This window comes from Dermacentor silvarum, chromosome 10 (genome assembly GCF_013339745.2).
Source record: "Dermacentor silvarum isolate Dsil-2018 chromosome 10, BIME_Dsil_1.4, whole genome shotgun sequence".
In the NCBI taxonomy this organism is placed as follows: Eukaryota; Metazoa; Arthropoda; class Arachnida; order Ixodida; family Ixodidae; genus Dermacentor; species Dermacentor silvarum.
Genome location: NC_051163.1, coordinates 207,545 through 223,021, shown reverse-complemented (window position 1 = coordinate 223,021; position 15,477 = coordinate 207,545). Strand labels below are relative to the sequence as shown.

The 15,477-nt window shown below is 47.8% G+C and overlaps 2 protein-coding genes across 2 annotated transcripts in view; both read left to right on the top strand.

The window, feature by feature from the left end:
• The first annotated feature begins 939 nt into the window (after positions 1-939).
• LOC125940820 (phospholipid-transporting ATPase ABCA3-like) lies at positions 940-4,429 on the top strand. The gene is made up of 3 exons (XM_049657407.1): positions 940-1,061; positions 2,505-2,622; positions 4,197-4,429. Exons 1-3 carry the CDS (start codon positions 957-959, stop codon positions 4,427-4,429), a joined length of 456 nt encoding a protein of 151 aa, XP_049513364.1. The 5' UTR covers positions 940-956.
• Positions 4,430-7,443: 3,014 nt separating this feature from the next.
• Positions 7,444-15,477, top strand: part of LOC119466557 (ATP-binding cassette sub-family A member 17-like) — a 28,145-nt gene continuing 20,111 nt past the window's right edge. Inside the window, exons 1-3 of the mRNA XM_037727082.2 lie at positions 7,444-7,647; positions 9,881-10,046; positions 13,054-13,313. Coding sequence (XP_037583010.2) covers positions 7,489-7,647; positions 9,881-10,046; positions 13,054-13,313 — 585 coding nt within the window. The 5' untranslated portion in view covers positions 7,444-7,488. The remainder of the gene's footprint in view (positions 7,648-9,880; positions 10,047-13,053; positions 13,314-15,477) is intronic.

Here is a 15,477-nt window from a genome sequence, read left to right as displayed (position 1 = left end):
CGCTTCGGTTTCAACTTCCGGACAATTAAAACCTGAGAAAACGGGAAACCACAGTCAGCGCTAACTTGGAAATGCGATGGTAATTGAGCACAGAGCTTCCGCAGCTATAGCAACGTTTGGATATGCTAAGTTTGATGTGCCACCAACCACTAGCCGCTGATGCTTACCATTGTAGTAATAAATTTAGTAAATATTTAGACAAGCAATATTTTAGACTTTCTACAGTGTTTCGTGATTCAATAAGTTTCTTTGAATGATTCTTGTTACTTTCATGCTGCAAAGGCATATAATTTAGAAGTACTCGAGGTAGCAATTAGAAAGGTAATTATGAGAATTAGCTTTCTAACTGATGCCTTCCGCATCAGGTTTCAGGTTTCAGAAAAAGTCCAAGAAATGCACCGTGCTTACGCTACTAATTTCTCGAGAATAATTCATTCCCACAAATTTCACCCACAAAAGTGCCGAAGAGGGCAACTGTTACGTCTTTAGCAGATGTTCATGAGTGGCGCGTTTGTTTACCTCTCACCGTCGGCGAGCATAAAGCGAGCAAAATCCGGCTCATAAGTATACGTTCGTTCCATGCTAGCCGGATGCTCAAGCATCCGGCTAGCATGGAACGAACACCTATCTTCTCACACCAATCTACTAACGGCACAAGAACTTCCAATCAGGTTTTCAGAAATCTCGTAGGCAATTGAAAGCGAAAACGTTCCATCAATATTGAATCTGTAGGGGTACGCTGCAGCGTCGTACCTACTTTCCTTGTAAATGTTTCACTCGGTAGTAGTGGCTAAATTAGGATTGCTATAACGGATCCGTTGATGATGTATCGTTGACGAGAATTCCGCTTCCAAGTATTCTACGAAGATTTGAAGTTAGAACCGGCAACCACGAGTACAGCCAGTGTTGTCTCACCCCATATCGCGCACGCTCAGAGTACCTACTGGATTCCGAGAATGTCGAATCTCCGAGTGCCACCCAAGTCAGCCGATGATCACGGGAACTTCGAACCGGAGCCGATGAGCCATCTGGTCGCCATCGAAATCATCAACGCCAGCAAGGTAAGCACGGATTATCGGCACGAGCAGCCTTTCGCGTATGCTTATCTCTCAATCAAAATTGCAAATCGTAATTATCCCAAAACAAGACAGCAGGCCGCACATTCGTCAAAGCACGCAGAAAATTCCGAAATCACGTTCCATTTCCCCGTTTCCTCAGCTAGCGCTTCTATCACGTAGGATAGGGACGTCCTGCGCGTTTCCTGCAATACTGTGACACGGGGTGGGCAGGGGGGGGGGGGGGGGGGGGTATTACTAGGCCACCGCTACTAAAGCGCTTTTGATTGTGAATGTTCGCCCCAATCGCTCACGGCAAAGCGCTCTGTGGTTTCACACTTCATGACTACCGACGGACAGCCCTTTCCTCCTTAACGATGTTGCTGGCATCTCTAGCTCGATCTCGCGTTGGATGCCGGTTGGAGGTGCTTTAAGAACAAGCGATTCTCTTCAGCTAGACGGCAGAAACTTTCACCGGTCAATTTCCCGGTGAAAGTTTTTCTCTTTTTTTCTTTTTTTTCTTTTTTTTTCTTTTTCTGTCAGCATAAAGATATCGTACGCGCAGCCATATCTGAAAGAAACGGCTGTCTTTACGCGCAAATTTTTGCTGTGAAAGAAATGTACGAATGCTACTAAAGGCTCTTTTTTTTTGCCAAGAATCACCCCAAATCCCTCAAAGTTCACTAAATTGCTAAGACACGCTAGTATTTCAAAACATTTTCGCGGGGCGTATTTAGTAACACAAACTAGCTTACCAGACATTAGTTCGTCCACAACTCGAGTTCGCATTGCCCGTCTAGGGACACCGCTTGTTCGAACACTGATCGCCCCGTCGTCTCAATGTGACGGTGAACCTCTGTCTTGTTTCTGCATTCCCATTTAAGATTTTACTCCAACCGATCCTAGCATTATGTCCCTGCATTTCCTAATACCTTACCGGCCTCTACTCCCTCCCCCTTTGTATCCATTATGTAACCGACCATACGATAACCAAGGATGAAATAACAGTGAAAAAAACAGGACCGGAAAGAATTCAAGCGCCCTTGTTTATGCTGTTCCCTGTGTTGTCAGTGGGTATTTATTCTTGCACTCTATTAACTGATTCCTTAATATGAACCAATTCGCCCGCGCGTCTTGTTACGCGTGTTAACTGTCCTTCGCATCACGCGGCCAGCCGAAGACACCTGCGTAGGTTTTCGTCTTCATTCGTGAGCGTGAAGCCTAGACCGCTTCCCTCAATCATGAACACCCGTCAGACTCTTCGGACTCTTCTAGGACAAAGGTCATTCTCTCGTCGTAAAACTATCGCTCTAATCATAATGCCACAGTTTTCTGGTTTTTTGTATATCTGTACGCTTATCAGGATCATCCAGCTCTCCCATTCAGCGAGTTCTTTTTTTTTTAAGAAAAGATGCATCTTAAGCGCTTTCGTCATCATTGTGCCTGCAGGACTACGATGGCGTGGTGGCCGTGCAAGACGTCTCCATGCGCATCTTCGAGAACCAGATCACCGTGCTGCTCGGACACAACGGCGCAGGGAAGACAACTCTGCTCAACATGATCACCGGTGAGATGAATGGCACTTGTTGGTCACATAGCCGGTGCGACAGCCAAAGAATGGAGCAGCAAATACTCCGTTGTCCGACTCTGAGAATGCTGTGACACACCGTACCCCTCAGCACGGTGTCACCATTTTGTGGCAGGCGCGCTGACACACGAAGTTAGTACGACAAGTGAAGAGGGGTGGATCAGAAAGGCCCGAGGCACACGTAATGAAAGTAAGCAGAGCTCGAAAAGGGGCCTAGTCCGTGTAGCTTCACCGTTGTGTTGCGCTGTGGCGAGCACGCTGACACATGTGGTTAGTACAAAACCAGGAACACAAGTGAACACGTGACTTGTCGGGTGTTTTTTTTTTTTTGCGATAGCATTTATATGGACACTCCAGGCGCATTTTCGCCGTCGGCGTCGACGTTCCCGTGATGTTACGTATAAAGTAGAAATGCGATAAGATGCCGCTTGCCATATTCTGTGGGTGCGATTGAAAGCGTGTGAGTGGGGGTGTTCTACCTCGTCGACCGCGACCGCGCGGGCCCTACCTTGAACGTTTTCTGCGATGGGTACAGTGTCTAGGCGCGCCGAAGGGTAGTGTCTTCGTGTCAACTGTGCTTTCGCTGCTTATTCGTGTTGAAACGAGAGGCAGCATGAAGGGCAAATCAGCTCGCTGCTCCTGCCGTTGTTCCTCACGCCAGCTGTTGGCCAAGTGTCCGCGGTCATCTAGTGAGATGTGTTCATATATGCCTGTGCCCGCATGACACCATGTTTATTAGTTTAGTTAGTAAACGAATGTTTGTAAGTTTATACGGCCGATACAACTACTATCCTTACTTTTTATTTTAATTTTATTTTTTATTTAGATACCCTAAGGGCACACAGGGGCATTACATAGGGGGGGGAACATAAAGCAGAACACAGTTTTACAAATGAAGAAGCATCGCAGGTGGTAAATACAGTACTTTGGGGTACAGCAAGTCGTGAAACATATTAACAAGGTAAATATTCTTACAAAATTCACACTCAACGAAGCAAGAACAAAATAGCGAAAGCGAATAAGTGCTCTGGGTGAGAAAAATGTTACTAAACGTGCTAGGATTGTAAATACGTTAGTAATGCCGAATGAAATAAAGAAGACTGTGTTATTGTGGCAATTCTGGAGGGTAACTCATTCCATTCTTGTATTGATAAGGTTAGCGGCGAATTCTTGTACTTTTCCGTCCGGGCGAAGATAGGGTTAACTTTATAGGTTAAATTATGAGACATCTATACTTCGTATAGATCTCTCATAATTTCCTATCGCAATCGATGTTTCGCCTTTCTGGCAAAACAGCGCCATTTTTTTATTACTTTCCAGTGTCACCGTGCCTGCCGTAGTGCAACAGAACGATGAAGCTTGTGTGCCTTTTTTTTAGGACTGATGGCGAATAAATCGGTGACTTGAACACTCTCTTACAAGTGTGCTTCACGTCGTACGTAGTTTTTCCGTAAATCCCATTCGCCCGAACATCTTAAAATATAGGGATGTAAGGGTACGGCATGCGCAGTCGCACATGATCGACTCACAGATTTGTCCTGCTTCTCGCCCAGGCTTCTTGGACTGCAGCTCTGGCGTCGTGCTCGTGGGTGGCTACGACGTCAGAACCTGCACAAGGGATGCGCGCGACAGTATCGGATACTGCGCGCAGTACAACATCCTTATCGACGACCTGACTGTCGAGGAACATCTGATGTACTTTGCTATCGTACGCAACTTTGTTTCCTCTCTTTCTAGCGATGCTGAGAAGAGCCTATCTCAACGCTATGACCTCTTTTTCTTTTAACCTTTTATATGTTGGAATTTTCTTGCTGTACACATTGAAATTCTAGTTAGAAATACCTCGGTGCAAAGTTAGAACGGCAAGCATTAGTGTCACACCAATTGCTAGTTCTAGAAGAAATTTATAGGCGCGTAAAGAAAAACTGAAGTTCAGAGACGTTGTGTCCGCACATTCTCGGAACTTTACAAATATCTGAATTGGTAGGCCACCCATCCGTCATCTTATTGGCAGCCTCTAAAATAGTATTAGAGATGACGACACCAGCTGTTATACCTAAATGGACCCAGCGAAATTTATTGCGCTTTTCTGCAACCACTCGTAGCCAACCTCGATGACTTTTCATTGTCGCGCTTCATTCGCATCCAGATCAAAGGCGTTCCTCTAGAGAAGGCGCGCAGCGAGATCGTAAGCCTCCTGCATGACGTGGCCCTCGTGGACAGCCGCGCGACGCTCGCCGTTGACCTCTCGCTGGGGCAGCAACGACGGCTATGCACTGCAATGGCCATTATAGCCACGCCAAAGGTGAGCTCGCTAAGGGGACGTTGACGTATACAATGCAGCCAAGCGAGGCATAGAGCATACAAACGGGCCCGTATTCCCGACAGGTCTGTTTCGCCCTATGGGTGAACCATTAAGTGCCATAGTGAATTATTAGGACAGCTATACGAAGCCGAAGTTAGTAGTTTTATCGTCTGTATAAACTCCTGTAAGCATTTAACTAAATTAACGAGCACGCTGTCCCGGGCACGCAGGCAAACATGAACATATCGCAGTCGACGACCGCGGATACTCGCTGTCGGAATTCTGCTGTGATGAAGAGCGGCAGCAGCGGCGAGCGAATTCCCATTCGGCTAGCCTTCGAACCCAGTGCAGCTTGCCTCGAAGAAAGGACGCGCGCGGCCGTAGTTGGAGTAGAAGAGATGCGCACTGACCTGCTCCCTCCCCTCCTATCGCGCGCACATCTCTACGCCCCCCCCCCCCCCTCCCTTGCGCGCGTTAGAAGACGGCAAGCACCCTCCCCGCCTCCCTCCCTTGCGAGCGGGAGAAGATATCACCGCATCAAGCCACCACACTTCTCGGCTCGCCCTCGTAAGCTTTCGTCCGTACTGACAGCATACGGCGCGCGGCCGCGATGGATGGACTTTATGCGGAACATCACGGCGAAGCCGACGACGACGGCGGAAATTCATCTGGAGTGTCCTTATAACAGCTATCGCAATAAAAAGAACTTTTACGCCGGAAATGTTAATAAGAAGACATTCCACCCAATCCTGATGGGCGGCCGGCAACTGGCAAAATGCACTTAGGAAAAAATAAAGCTTTGCGAATTGGGTTCCTGCTTTCTTTGTACATTCTGGGGTCGTACGCGCCAGAACCCCGATATGATTATGAGTTGCACCGTAGCACGGTACGGCAAATTAATTTAGACCGCCTGGGTTTCTTTAACGTGCCACCAAATCTAACTAAACAAGCGTTTTCGCATTTTGCCCCCATCTAAATGTGGCCACCGCGGCCGGGATGAAACCGTGACTTCGAGCTCAGAAGTTCAACGCCATTGCCACTAAGCTATACCGCGGCGGGTTATCCGCGTACTGAACTTCCCGTCTTTACAAGTGCTACCTACTCCAGTTTATCGTGTGAGAACGCTGTCCTTCCGGCCATCCAGTGTTTGCGAAGTAGACAAATAAAGCTGTTCTTTAAAAAATACAAGTTTAGTGCATGACTAAGCCACTGCCAGCGTTGTGCCAATCCACTCAGGTGATCATCCTGGACGAGCCGACTGCAAACATGGACCCCGACGGCCGTCGCGAGATGTGGGAGCTGCTGCTCAAGGTGCGTCGAACCTGCTCCATCTTCCTCACCACTCAGCACCTGGACGAAGCGGACGTTCTCGGCGACCGAATCGTCATCATGGCCAATGGGCAGATCAGGTGCGAGCTCGCCTTGACACGGGTTTCCTACGAAAATTACTCGAGGCACATCGTGGCTAGACCCGTAAGATGCGTAAGAAGGGACAGGTTGGCGACAAAAAACGATTAGGCCAGTGAAGGAATTCTACGGTAATTGTTAATTTTAAAAGAAAGCGACTTGATGCGAAAAGTTAATGGGCCAGGAGATCATTCATATAAATAGCGAGCTTTGCTTTGTTTAATAATGTTGACGACAGGGCAAGCTTTGACAGCTCCCAATGATTGAGAGTTCTTCAGCACAGACACAATACGCTGACGCTACTGCGAATGATATACGTACGCGTACTTTATCTTGGATATAATCAATGCAGCAGGAACAAGCCTGACCTAAAGGTAATGTCAGCTGATATTCAAAGTCTACACAAGAATGCCAGAGCCAATGCCGCTCTGTGCAAATTTTAGGCCACGCCTTGTTCTGGGATCCCTTGTGTATGTAGATGTGACGGTAGAGGACCAACCGGTTCGTTCGTTCGTTCGTTCGTTCGTTCGTTCGTTCGTTCGTTCGTTCGTTCGTTCGTTTCGTTCGGTTCGGTTCGGTTCGGTTCGGTTCGTTTCGTTTCGTTTCGTTTCGTTTCGTTCGTTCGTTCGTTCGTCCGTCCGTCCGTCCGTCCGTCCGTTCTCTTACTTACTATGGAACGAGTGGAGTTACACGTTGCTGCGGACAGTGGCTACAGCACAACACTAGCGCTCGCGACCAAAACGTAGTACCTCGCATACTGGCAACAGGATGTTGCACAAACAACGGGTGATTTGATGTACTTTGAAGTCCGCAACAATTCACGTAACTTTCTGCTCACGATATACAAACTACTTCCGTAGAAAGCACTGCAGATCAAAGACAAGCGCACTAAAAGCGCGTAAAGTGTGAATTCCATGACAGCACTATACCTCCGTAGCTGCCGCCGCGTTGCCTTCTAAGTATCAGACAGAAGACAGTGTTAAAACGTTCAGTGTGTAACAGTTCTGGGTGCAAGAGTGAAGAAGGTCCACGATAACGCATTATGTCCTCGCATCGTCTACGCTTTGCGCACGTCACGCAGGTGCGATGGATCGCCGACTTTCTTGAAGCAGCGATACGGCACGGGCTACCACATGAAAATCAACAAGCTTCCCAGGTGCAACGTGCCAGCGATCGAGGATCTGTTGCGCAAGTACGCTCCCAAGGCTAAGCTGCAGACCAACTCGGACAACGAGGCTGTCTTCATCCTGGGGCAGATCATCGCGACGCGGAAGATCGTCAGCATGTTCAAGGTACTCGGCGCGCATTCGCGCCGGTCCACATAAAGCCCTACCTTGCCTACTGTCAGATTATACAACGTTGGCAGTCGAGTGCTCGTTTCTTTTTTTTGCGATAGGAATTATACGGGCACTCGAGGAGTGTTCGCGCCGTCGCCGTCGCCGTGCTGATCCGGATGCTACGGTGCTTGAGTGTCTCGCCCGCTGTGTGCTGGAGTTCACGTGATTTGCTGCGTGTGAGGCAGGGCGAGCATGCAAGCACAAGCCAAGAAAGCCAGCTCCTTAATTCACGCCATCTTCCCGCGCACCAAGTGCTGGAAGTCACGTTATCTGCTGAGTTTCGGATGTGCGGCACATTTGAAATAGCGAATCGAACGGCAGTACCGAACATTCACTTTGGGACGAGCACACGCGCTCACCTCTGTCGGCACTCGTCACGCCACAGTTTTGACTGCAAGTGCTTGCGATCATCGAGTGAACTTTGGTATGTCCGTGGCTAATAATACCAGCACCAATATCAACTTGCTCAGTTTTATACCCTGTTCTGTTGTGTTTTGGACGACGTTTCAGTAATCGAAGGTTTTTATACTTAGCCTATAGATATATACGAGGCTTACATCGCGTAATAAGTTTAATACTTCAGTACCGCTGTCAGTGACTTTCCTGTGGGATTTAACTTTCATTTCTCTATAAATCCAGATCTATAAATGGGCATGCGAACAGTCGCGGGCACGCACCCTCAAATATATTCAATGCTATTATCATTCTTTGGTAACTTCACGTAGTTTGTCGTATATATTTCTGTCTCTCTGTATTCGGCTAACATATTTCCCGCCTTCTTGGATCACTGCGTAGTCTCTGGTCTAATGGGTAGGGCATCGCGCTGAGGAAGCCACGTTCGAAACCAGCCATTGAATCAATCACAGAGTATGAGGCACTGGGTTTGTTGTGCCACTCGATCTTCGACGACGTTATACCACGTTGCACAAGCACCACCACCACAAGCGACGTACGTCACGTGCACACGTACGTATAGTGGGCGGAAGTGCAGCATACATCTTCATTCTTCAAGGCCGTCCGCCAAGCGCGAGTGCCTTATTGAACTAAATGTTTAAAAGTAAATTGCGTCAGAAAATGCGTAAAGTACGACTTACACACAAGCCGCAGACATGATGGCTTCGGATTGTCATTCGAATGTACGAGAAATCCGCCGTTTTTTTTTTTTTTTTTTTTGGGGGGGGGGGGGGGGGGTGAGCACGCGACGACAAGTGCCGACCAACTAGAGGCTAAGAGCTTCGCTTTAAAACAGCACTTTTAAAATAACTCCAGTGCCAGGCGGAATCTAACCCGTGTCGAAGACATTCCGACAATTTTGTGCATATTCACACACGCGCCGCGCGCGCATTTCGAGGCGGCAGCGCCAGATGGGGCAGCGTGTCTACGGTGACACGTGATAGGAGCCCAGCTGCACACACGCCTCGTACATGACCCGTTTCAATGGTGGCAGGACCGTGTGTCGCGCACATCGCTTCAATGCTATTCGCATTAACGCCGACTTTCATTCGCGAGAAAGGTTCTGCGGGAATTCTTGTTTTACTTGGAAAGGAAGTTTCTCGTTATTGTTTCTTAATATGACCACGGCGACTTAGTGTGATTGTGGAAACCAACAAGAAAACGTGGTTTATGTGAAGAACGGCTGGCCCACTATGGTGGACCCTATGTTATTACTGATCCGATCGTATCAGTGAATTGACCTACCGCATAGCACGCCTCACATCAAGTGGCCGACGGTCACCAAAGACTGAACTTTCGCATGTGGCCCGTTTAAAGCCCTTTATCTCTAGACAACCTGTTTGATTTGCCCGGCGGGCTTCGTCTGCGCAGAGGGCAATGTGACTCTTACGTGCGTTCTGGGTTTACGCCTCGACAGGATGTGGGGCATCCAAGAGGGAAGAAGGCGACGTGCGACTAGCTATAGCTGAATCTCGATTGGCACTCAGCTGATCAAGGCCACCGCGACTCACTCTACTTGGCTTATCAGTAAACGCCTTTTGTTGGCGTAACAATATTACTAGTCGTTTCCGAGTTAATTTTGACAAGGGTTGAAGGCAACGTGCATTTATTTCTAATGTAGAAAACGTAACGCGACGGTGTCCATACGGTAGTTTCGGAATGACTGAATAACTGTGTAGTTAAACTGCCATCTGGATGCCGCGTTTGGTGATCTTCGCGATCCCGCTTTTTGCAGGGCCTCGAGAACCGCAGCGCCGAGCTCGGCATCGCCTCTGTGGGGCTGACGGTGACCTCCCTGGAGGACGTGTTGGTGCGGGTGGGCGAAGAGCAGAACATCCACCGCAAGGCCCATAATGTAGGGCCCGCAGCGAGCGAGGAGCCTTCCCTCGTCGATGCCAAGCGTAAGCTGTCGCCTGTTCCCACCGCTATTATCACTTACGCGAAGTGTCACCAAGGCCTCAGAGATCGGGCGAAGCGCCTCCCGCGCTGACGATCTCGGAGGCCATAGGCATCACTATACGGTCTCGTACAAAAAAATCACGTGAGAGAAATCGTACGCCGCCGTCATCAGTGTTCAGTCTGCAAGGGAATTATAGGAATGACATGTATAGTGTATATACTTAAAATCGGCCATCCTGTATTCGAGAGACTTATTAACCGCGCTCCTGAACGTCATTTTTTTCAAATTAATTTGTTGTACGCCAATAATTAACGGTTTTATTTCTACTGTACAATGGTTTTCCTAATATCAGAAACAAATAATTGTCCAGATTATGCATTGAGAAGCACGACGAATGTTATTTACCAAACGTCATTTATATTTAGCCACAGACTCATACCCGCAAGGGCCGTAATTGATGTAATTGTACCCGCCGTGGTTGCTCAGTAGCTAGGTGTTGGGCTGCTGAGCACGAGGTCGCGGGATCGAATCCCGGCCACGGCGGCCGCATTTCGATGGGGGCGAAATGCGAAAACACCTGTGTAACTATAAAGTAACACAGCGTTTACTACCCTAACATTGGTTTTTTATTGTCTTGTGACTGGCGCAGCATGGCCTTTATCGCTTTTGCGCCATTAAACCAGAATTAACTAACCAACCTGTGTATTTAGATTTAGGTGCACGTTAAAGAACCCCAGGTGGTCCAAATTTCCGGAGTCCCCCACTACGGCGTGCCTCATAATCATATCGTGGTTTTGGCACGTAAAACCCCATAATTTTTTTAATTAATGTAGTTGTGAACACGAAACACATAATTACTTTCAACGGATTTCGTTAAGATAGTACGGAGCACTCCTGAATCACGGCAAAGAATAACATAAGCTACCCTACGCGTTCTAAACGAGACCGAGTCAAATCGGTCAAGAAATCCTCTAACCGGTCGCTATTGCCGTGGTGTCTGAAATATAGCACGAAACGGCCGATATTACTCTATTAATTTAAGCCTGAAATTCAGCGTGGACGTAAGTAAGCACTTTATAGCACCAAAACAGAGCATTGCAGCCCAAGTTGGACTGTGGCTACGACAGACATTCTAGTGGGTCCCTCCAGTGTAACTTCTCGCCCTTTGATTCATTTGCCATGCAAAAAAATAGGTTTTTTTTGCATTCTGACCGCATCGTGACGTGACCACGATGCACCGGCTTTGGGCATAGGACCAGCGTACTTCTGCGCCGCAGGAGATGTAGCTTCACATTTAAATTTTGATATTTAAGATAAGCCAGCCATGCGAAAACACCCGTGTACTTAGATTTAGGTGCACGTCAAAGAACCCCAGGTGGTCCCAATTTTCCGGAGTCCCCCACTACGGCGTGCCTCATAATCAGATCGTGGTTTTGGCACGTAAAACCCCATAATTTAAGATAAGCCAGCCGGCTTTGCTACACTGCAAAACCTAAGATCTTCCGTCAGCGATCTCCAGTAGCCCCTGTGTACCGTCCTCATTCTATACTAAACCCATCACACTGTCTAAACTGCTGCCGCCCCCAAATATGTTTCCTTCGTCATATTGGCCACTGCTCCATTCCTAAGCGAGCAGTCATCTGTGCCACACATCACGCGATCTGTCCAACTGCATCTGCTTTATTGTAGTGCTCTCCTGTAGGCCGGCTTCAAAATACGCCATTGTGTTTCTGTTGCTACGGAGGTTAGGTGCGGAACACGAGGTGATGATGTAGATGATGATGTTGCGACGGGGCAGAGACAAGAAGTCATCTATCCTGCTTGATTTATTCAGGTTTTTGTTTTACTCCATTTATCGCCATCTAGTCTTTTGCCTATCTAATCTCGATCTTTCGCATTTAAAACTTCTGTCACTATGTTCTACTATTATACCTACGCTTGCAACGACTATGGCGGCTCTATCAATATCTTACCTGTTATTTTTCGATCAATAATCTATTCACCTCTTACTTATCTCTACCGCTCGACAGTTAATTCTTAATCCCAATACTTCTGGAAGGTGGACACTCCCCACGGGTCTTGTTGGGTGAATATCTTGGTATTCCATTACGATGTAACGAGTCATTTCCGGGTTTTTTCTCGTTTTGCAACACACATGCCTCATCAGGTGGCATATAATCTGCGGTATATGTTCTTGTCTTCAGGCAGCCGGCACGGGCCTCAGATAACAAGGCATTATTTGAGGCACTATGGTTTGAACCCGGTCATGTAGAGAGTTCGAACCCCGATATCTGGCGGCAGAATACCAAGGGGGCCAGAATGTAAGAATGCTTATAAACCGTACCTTGGGCGCACGTCTCAGAACTCCGGGTGGTGTTATTAGTTAATCCGGTGCGCACCTTAGGATGACCTCTCTGAAATTCATGCGTTGCCTTCGGGATGTTAAACCCCGTAACACAACATGGCCTGTTGCCTTTTATTAAGCTTACGTGTTCTGTGCCTCCTGCGGTCGAAAGGATCATCTACATCTGCCACCATGCCCCCGAGTGGCGCGGGCTAACAATCCTACGGCTACGGATTAGTACACATACAGAAATACCCGAGAAAGTGGACGGGCAAATGGACGTCGTTGTAGTTCAATCGTAGAGCACCGCGTGCGTAATGACGAAGACGTGGGTCCGACTGCCAGGAGAGTTCATTTTACCCACGCAACCCTTGGCTTCATTTCCTGATGGCTTCACGTGGTTGTAACCGATATAAAAATCCAAGCCCCTTGATTTCCCTTCTCATACACAGCATAGTCAAAGAGTTTGGGCCAAGAAATAACTTTTTTGTTTCAGGTGGCAACAGCGGTGAGGACCGGGAAAAATGAAGGCGCACAAAACAAACCAGACACTGCGCTGATAAGTGCCTTCACTTTGTCATTGGGCCGTGTTCCTACCTGAAAAATGAATAAGCGACTAGGCTAATGACTGCGTGTTAACCAACCCAACTCCCTCCTCCCACAGTGTCCGTCATCCGGATGATGGCCAGCGCCTCGGCCACGGAGCCCTCGCCCTTCGCGTGCGTCTGGGCCGTGCTTCACAAGCGAGCCACGTACATGTGGCGAGAGAAGAAGATGCCCCTGTTCAGCTGGATGCTGCCGCCCCTCCTCCTCCTGCTGCTCTTCTTCCTCGAGGACGTGGGCCTGCGCGGCAGCGGCTACGACGTCGAGCACGAAGGCGGACGCGTCGCGTACACCTTCCCCGAAGTGGTCGGAACCGGCCAGGTGAGCGGCTCGCGCACCTTATTCGATATTTACGTTTGTGAAGTGGGAGAAAATTTTCATCAACCCCACCGTAGCAACAAGCTACAAAGGAAGACCCATAGGTGCCTTTGCAGAATGAAAGTGTTTTGCGGTGGGAAAGAGAATTCACCGTGATCCGGGGTTTTGAATCCGGTACCAACGCCTTTCCGGAGCTGTCACTCTACATCTGAGGTAACCAAGAGGCTTGAAGATAGACACAGTGAGACCAATTTCTTCGATTATTTGATGCATTAATCTTCTTCCGCCTTCTGGGCTTACCCAGAACTGATTTGCCATATTCCGTGTCCCTGTGCATCAAATTTTCAAATTTGGCCTCGCGGAGGCGATCTGCTAGCCTCCTGGTTAGCTTCAGACTGCATAGAGCGACAGGCTCCTGTTCATTCTACTTATCTTATATTACAACAATTTATTGCTGGTAATTAGTCACGTTTTTGATGTGAAGTTTTCTCATTTTATAGTTCTTGTCACTGTTTCGAATGTAAGGTTGTTTTTTTTTTTCAGCCAACTATCCCTCTTATTCTTTTTTTTTTTCAGTGGTTTAGATACTGCCTGTTCCTTTTGCATTGTGATTTACTTTTAGCACTCCTCATTTCTGTACCTGACGTGCTGCTTTGCTGCATATTTTTGTAGCAGCTACCACGAAACCCGTCAAGCAGTTTATACAACTGTTAGCTCAGGTAGCGAGCAAGAAGGATCTGGTTACTGAAGTGCGTTGAAAAAAAAAGCATTACTTATAAAAATGCCTACAGCGCCCAAATTGGTCCTTATTGTATGCGGAAACAAAATGAATAAGTTACAATGTAATTTCGGTCAGCATATGTACATGAACAATATTGTTTGACAAAAGACAGGTAATCATCTTTGATTTAAAAATACACGTTCTTGCAGCACGGTAACAAACGATGGCGGAGTGACAGCAACTTCGGGAAATGAAGTCCACTCTTTCATTGCACAGGGAAAAAAATCATGTTTGAAAACAATAATGCAGCAGTTATACTGGCGTACTTTCACGGCATGATTAACTCTTCTTGACACGTAAGTGGATTTTTGAGGTATTCTTGTTGACTTAATAGTACTGTTTATGTCCATCAACATCAATCAATCAGCTAGCTTCGCTGTGTCTTGAGCTTTCCGCGGCCTAATGCAAGCTTTCGCCTTTTTTTTTTTTTCCTCTCCTGGTTCAACGCGCCGCGGAGAGAAAAGAGGCGGCGGCTGGGAAGGGAGGGAGCTATCGAGGAGGAGACGGCGTGCTCACGTGCTGCGCCGCCCTCCTGGGTGTCGCCGCCCTCCCGGTTGCCATGGCTACGGCGCGGCAGTTTCTTGATACGAACCACTCATTACGGCTGGCTTAAACAGCTTTTCTGTTAATAGTGGAACGTATTGATCCTTTTCGCGGAGCAGTTGATTCTAGAGAAACGAGATGGCGCTTACGGCGGCGCGCCATACGTCTCCTCAGCGACCGCGCACGAATACGAAACCATTACCGCTTCTACCTTGCTTCTGTGCGATCAGTTGTCGGAAATGTAACCGAGTTTTCGCTAACACACTGTGCTCCAATCATGCTAGATTGAATCATGCGGATTGAAGACGTGTGCAGTAGTTGGCTGCAAAAACAGTGACTGGCGTATTAAGGAATGTAATGAATATGCGGGGCCAAGTTCGCGGACAGCTGCTTCGACTGTCCTTACGTGGGTCCGGCACTTCTAGATGTACGGCTTTCCTCGAGGATACACAAATTTGCTCATCCGCCAGCATTGTTTCGCTAACCTTCAAAGAAAGGGTTTAATCCCAGGAACGTCAGCAAGAGTGAGTACTGCTCGTTAAGCAATGATAAAGGGAGTAGCGTGGCTTCTTGTTATAGTAGGTTTTGCGCATTGTATCTACACGCATCTGGCCCAACCAGCACGGAAGCTTACACCCACTCTTTCACCAACGTGTCAGGAATAAGTGAATGGGCGCACACTTGAATATATGCGCACTGTATAAGCACAATAAGTCACGGTACTACACCGATAGCGCACGAATGGTCGAAGCTGAATGTTTTGTGACAGTCCACAAGAGTAAGCAAGTTACGAGCGATAATACGCATTTTCTACAAAGTATTACAATGTGCCGAACAGCTGCG

Coding starts and splice junctions, on each gene's coding strand:
- LOC125940820 (XM_049657407.1), top strand. CDS start 957: ATGTCGAATCTCCGAGTGCCACCCAAGTCAGCCGATGATCACGGGAAC. Junction 1,062..2,504: donor AAATCATCAACGCCAGCAAG/GTAAGCACGGAT, acceptor TTGTGCCTGCAG/GACTACGATGGCGTGGTGGC. Junction 2,623..4,196: donor TCTGCTCAACATGATCACCG/GTGAGATGAATG, acceptor CTTCTCGCCCAG/GCTTCTTGGACTGCAGCTCT.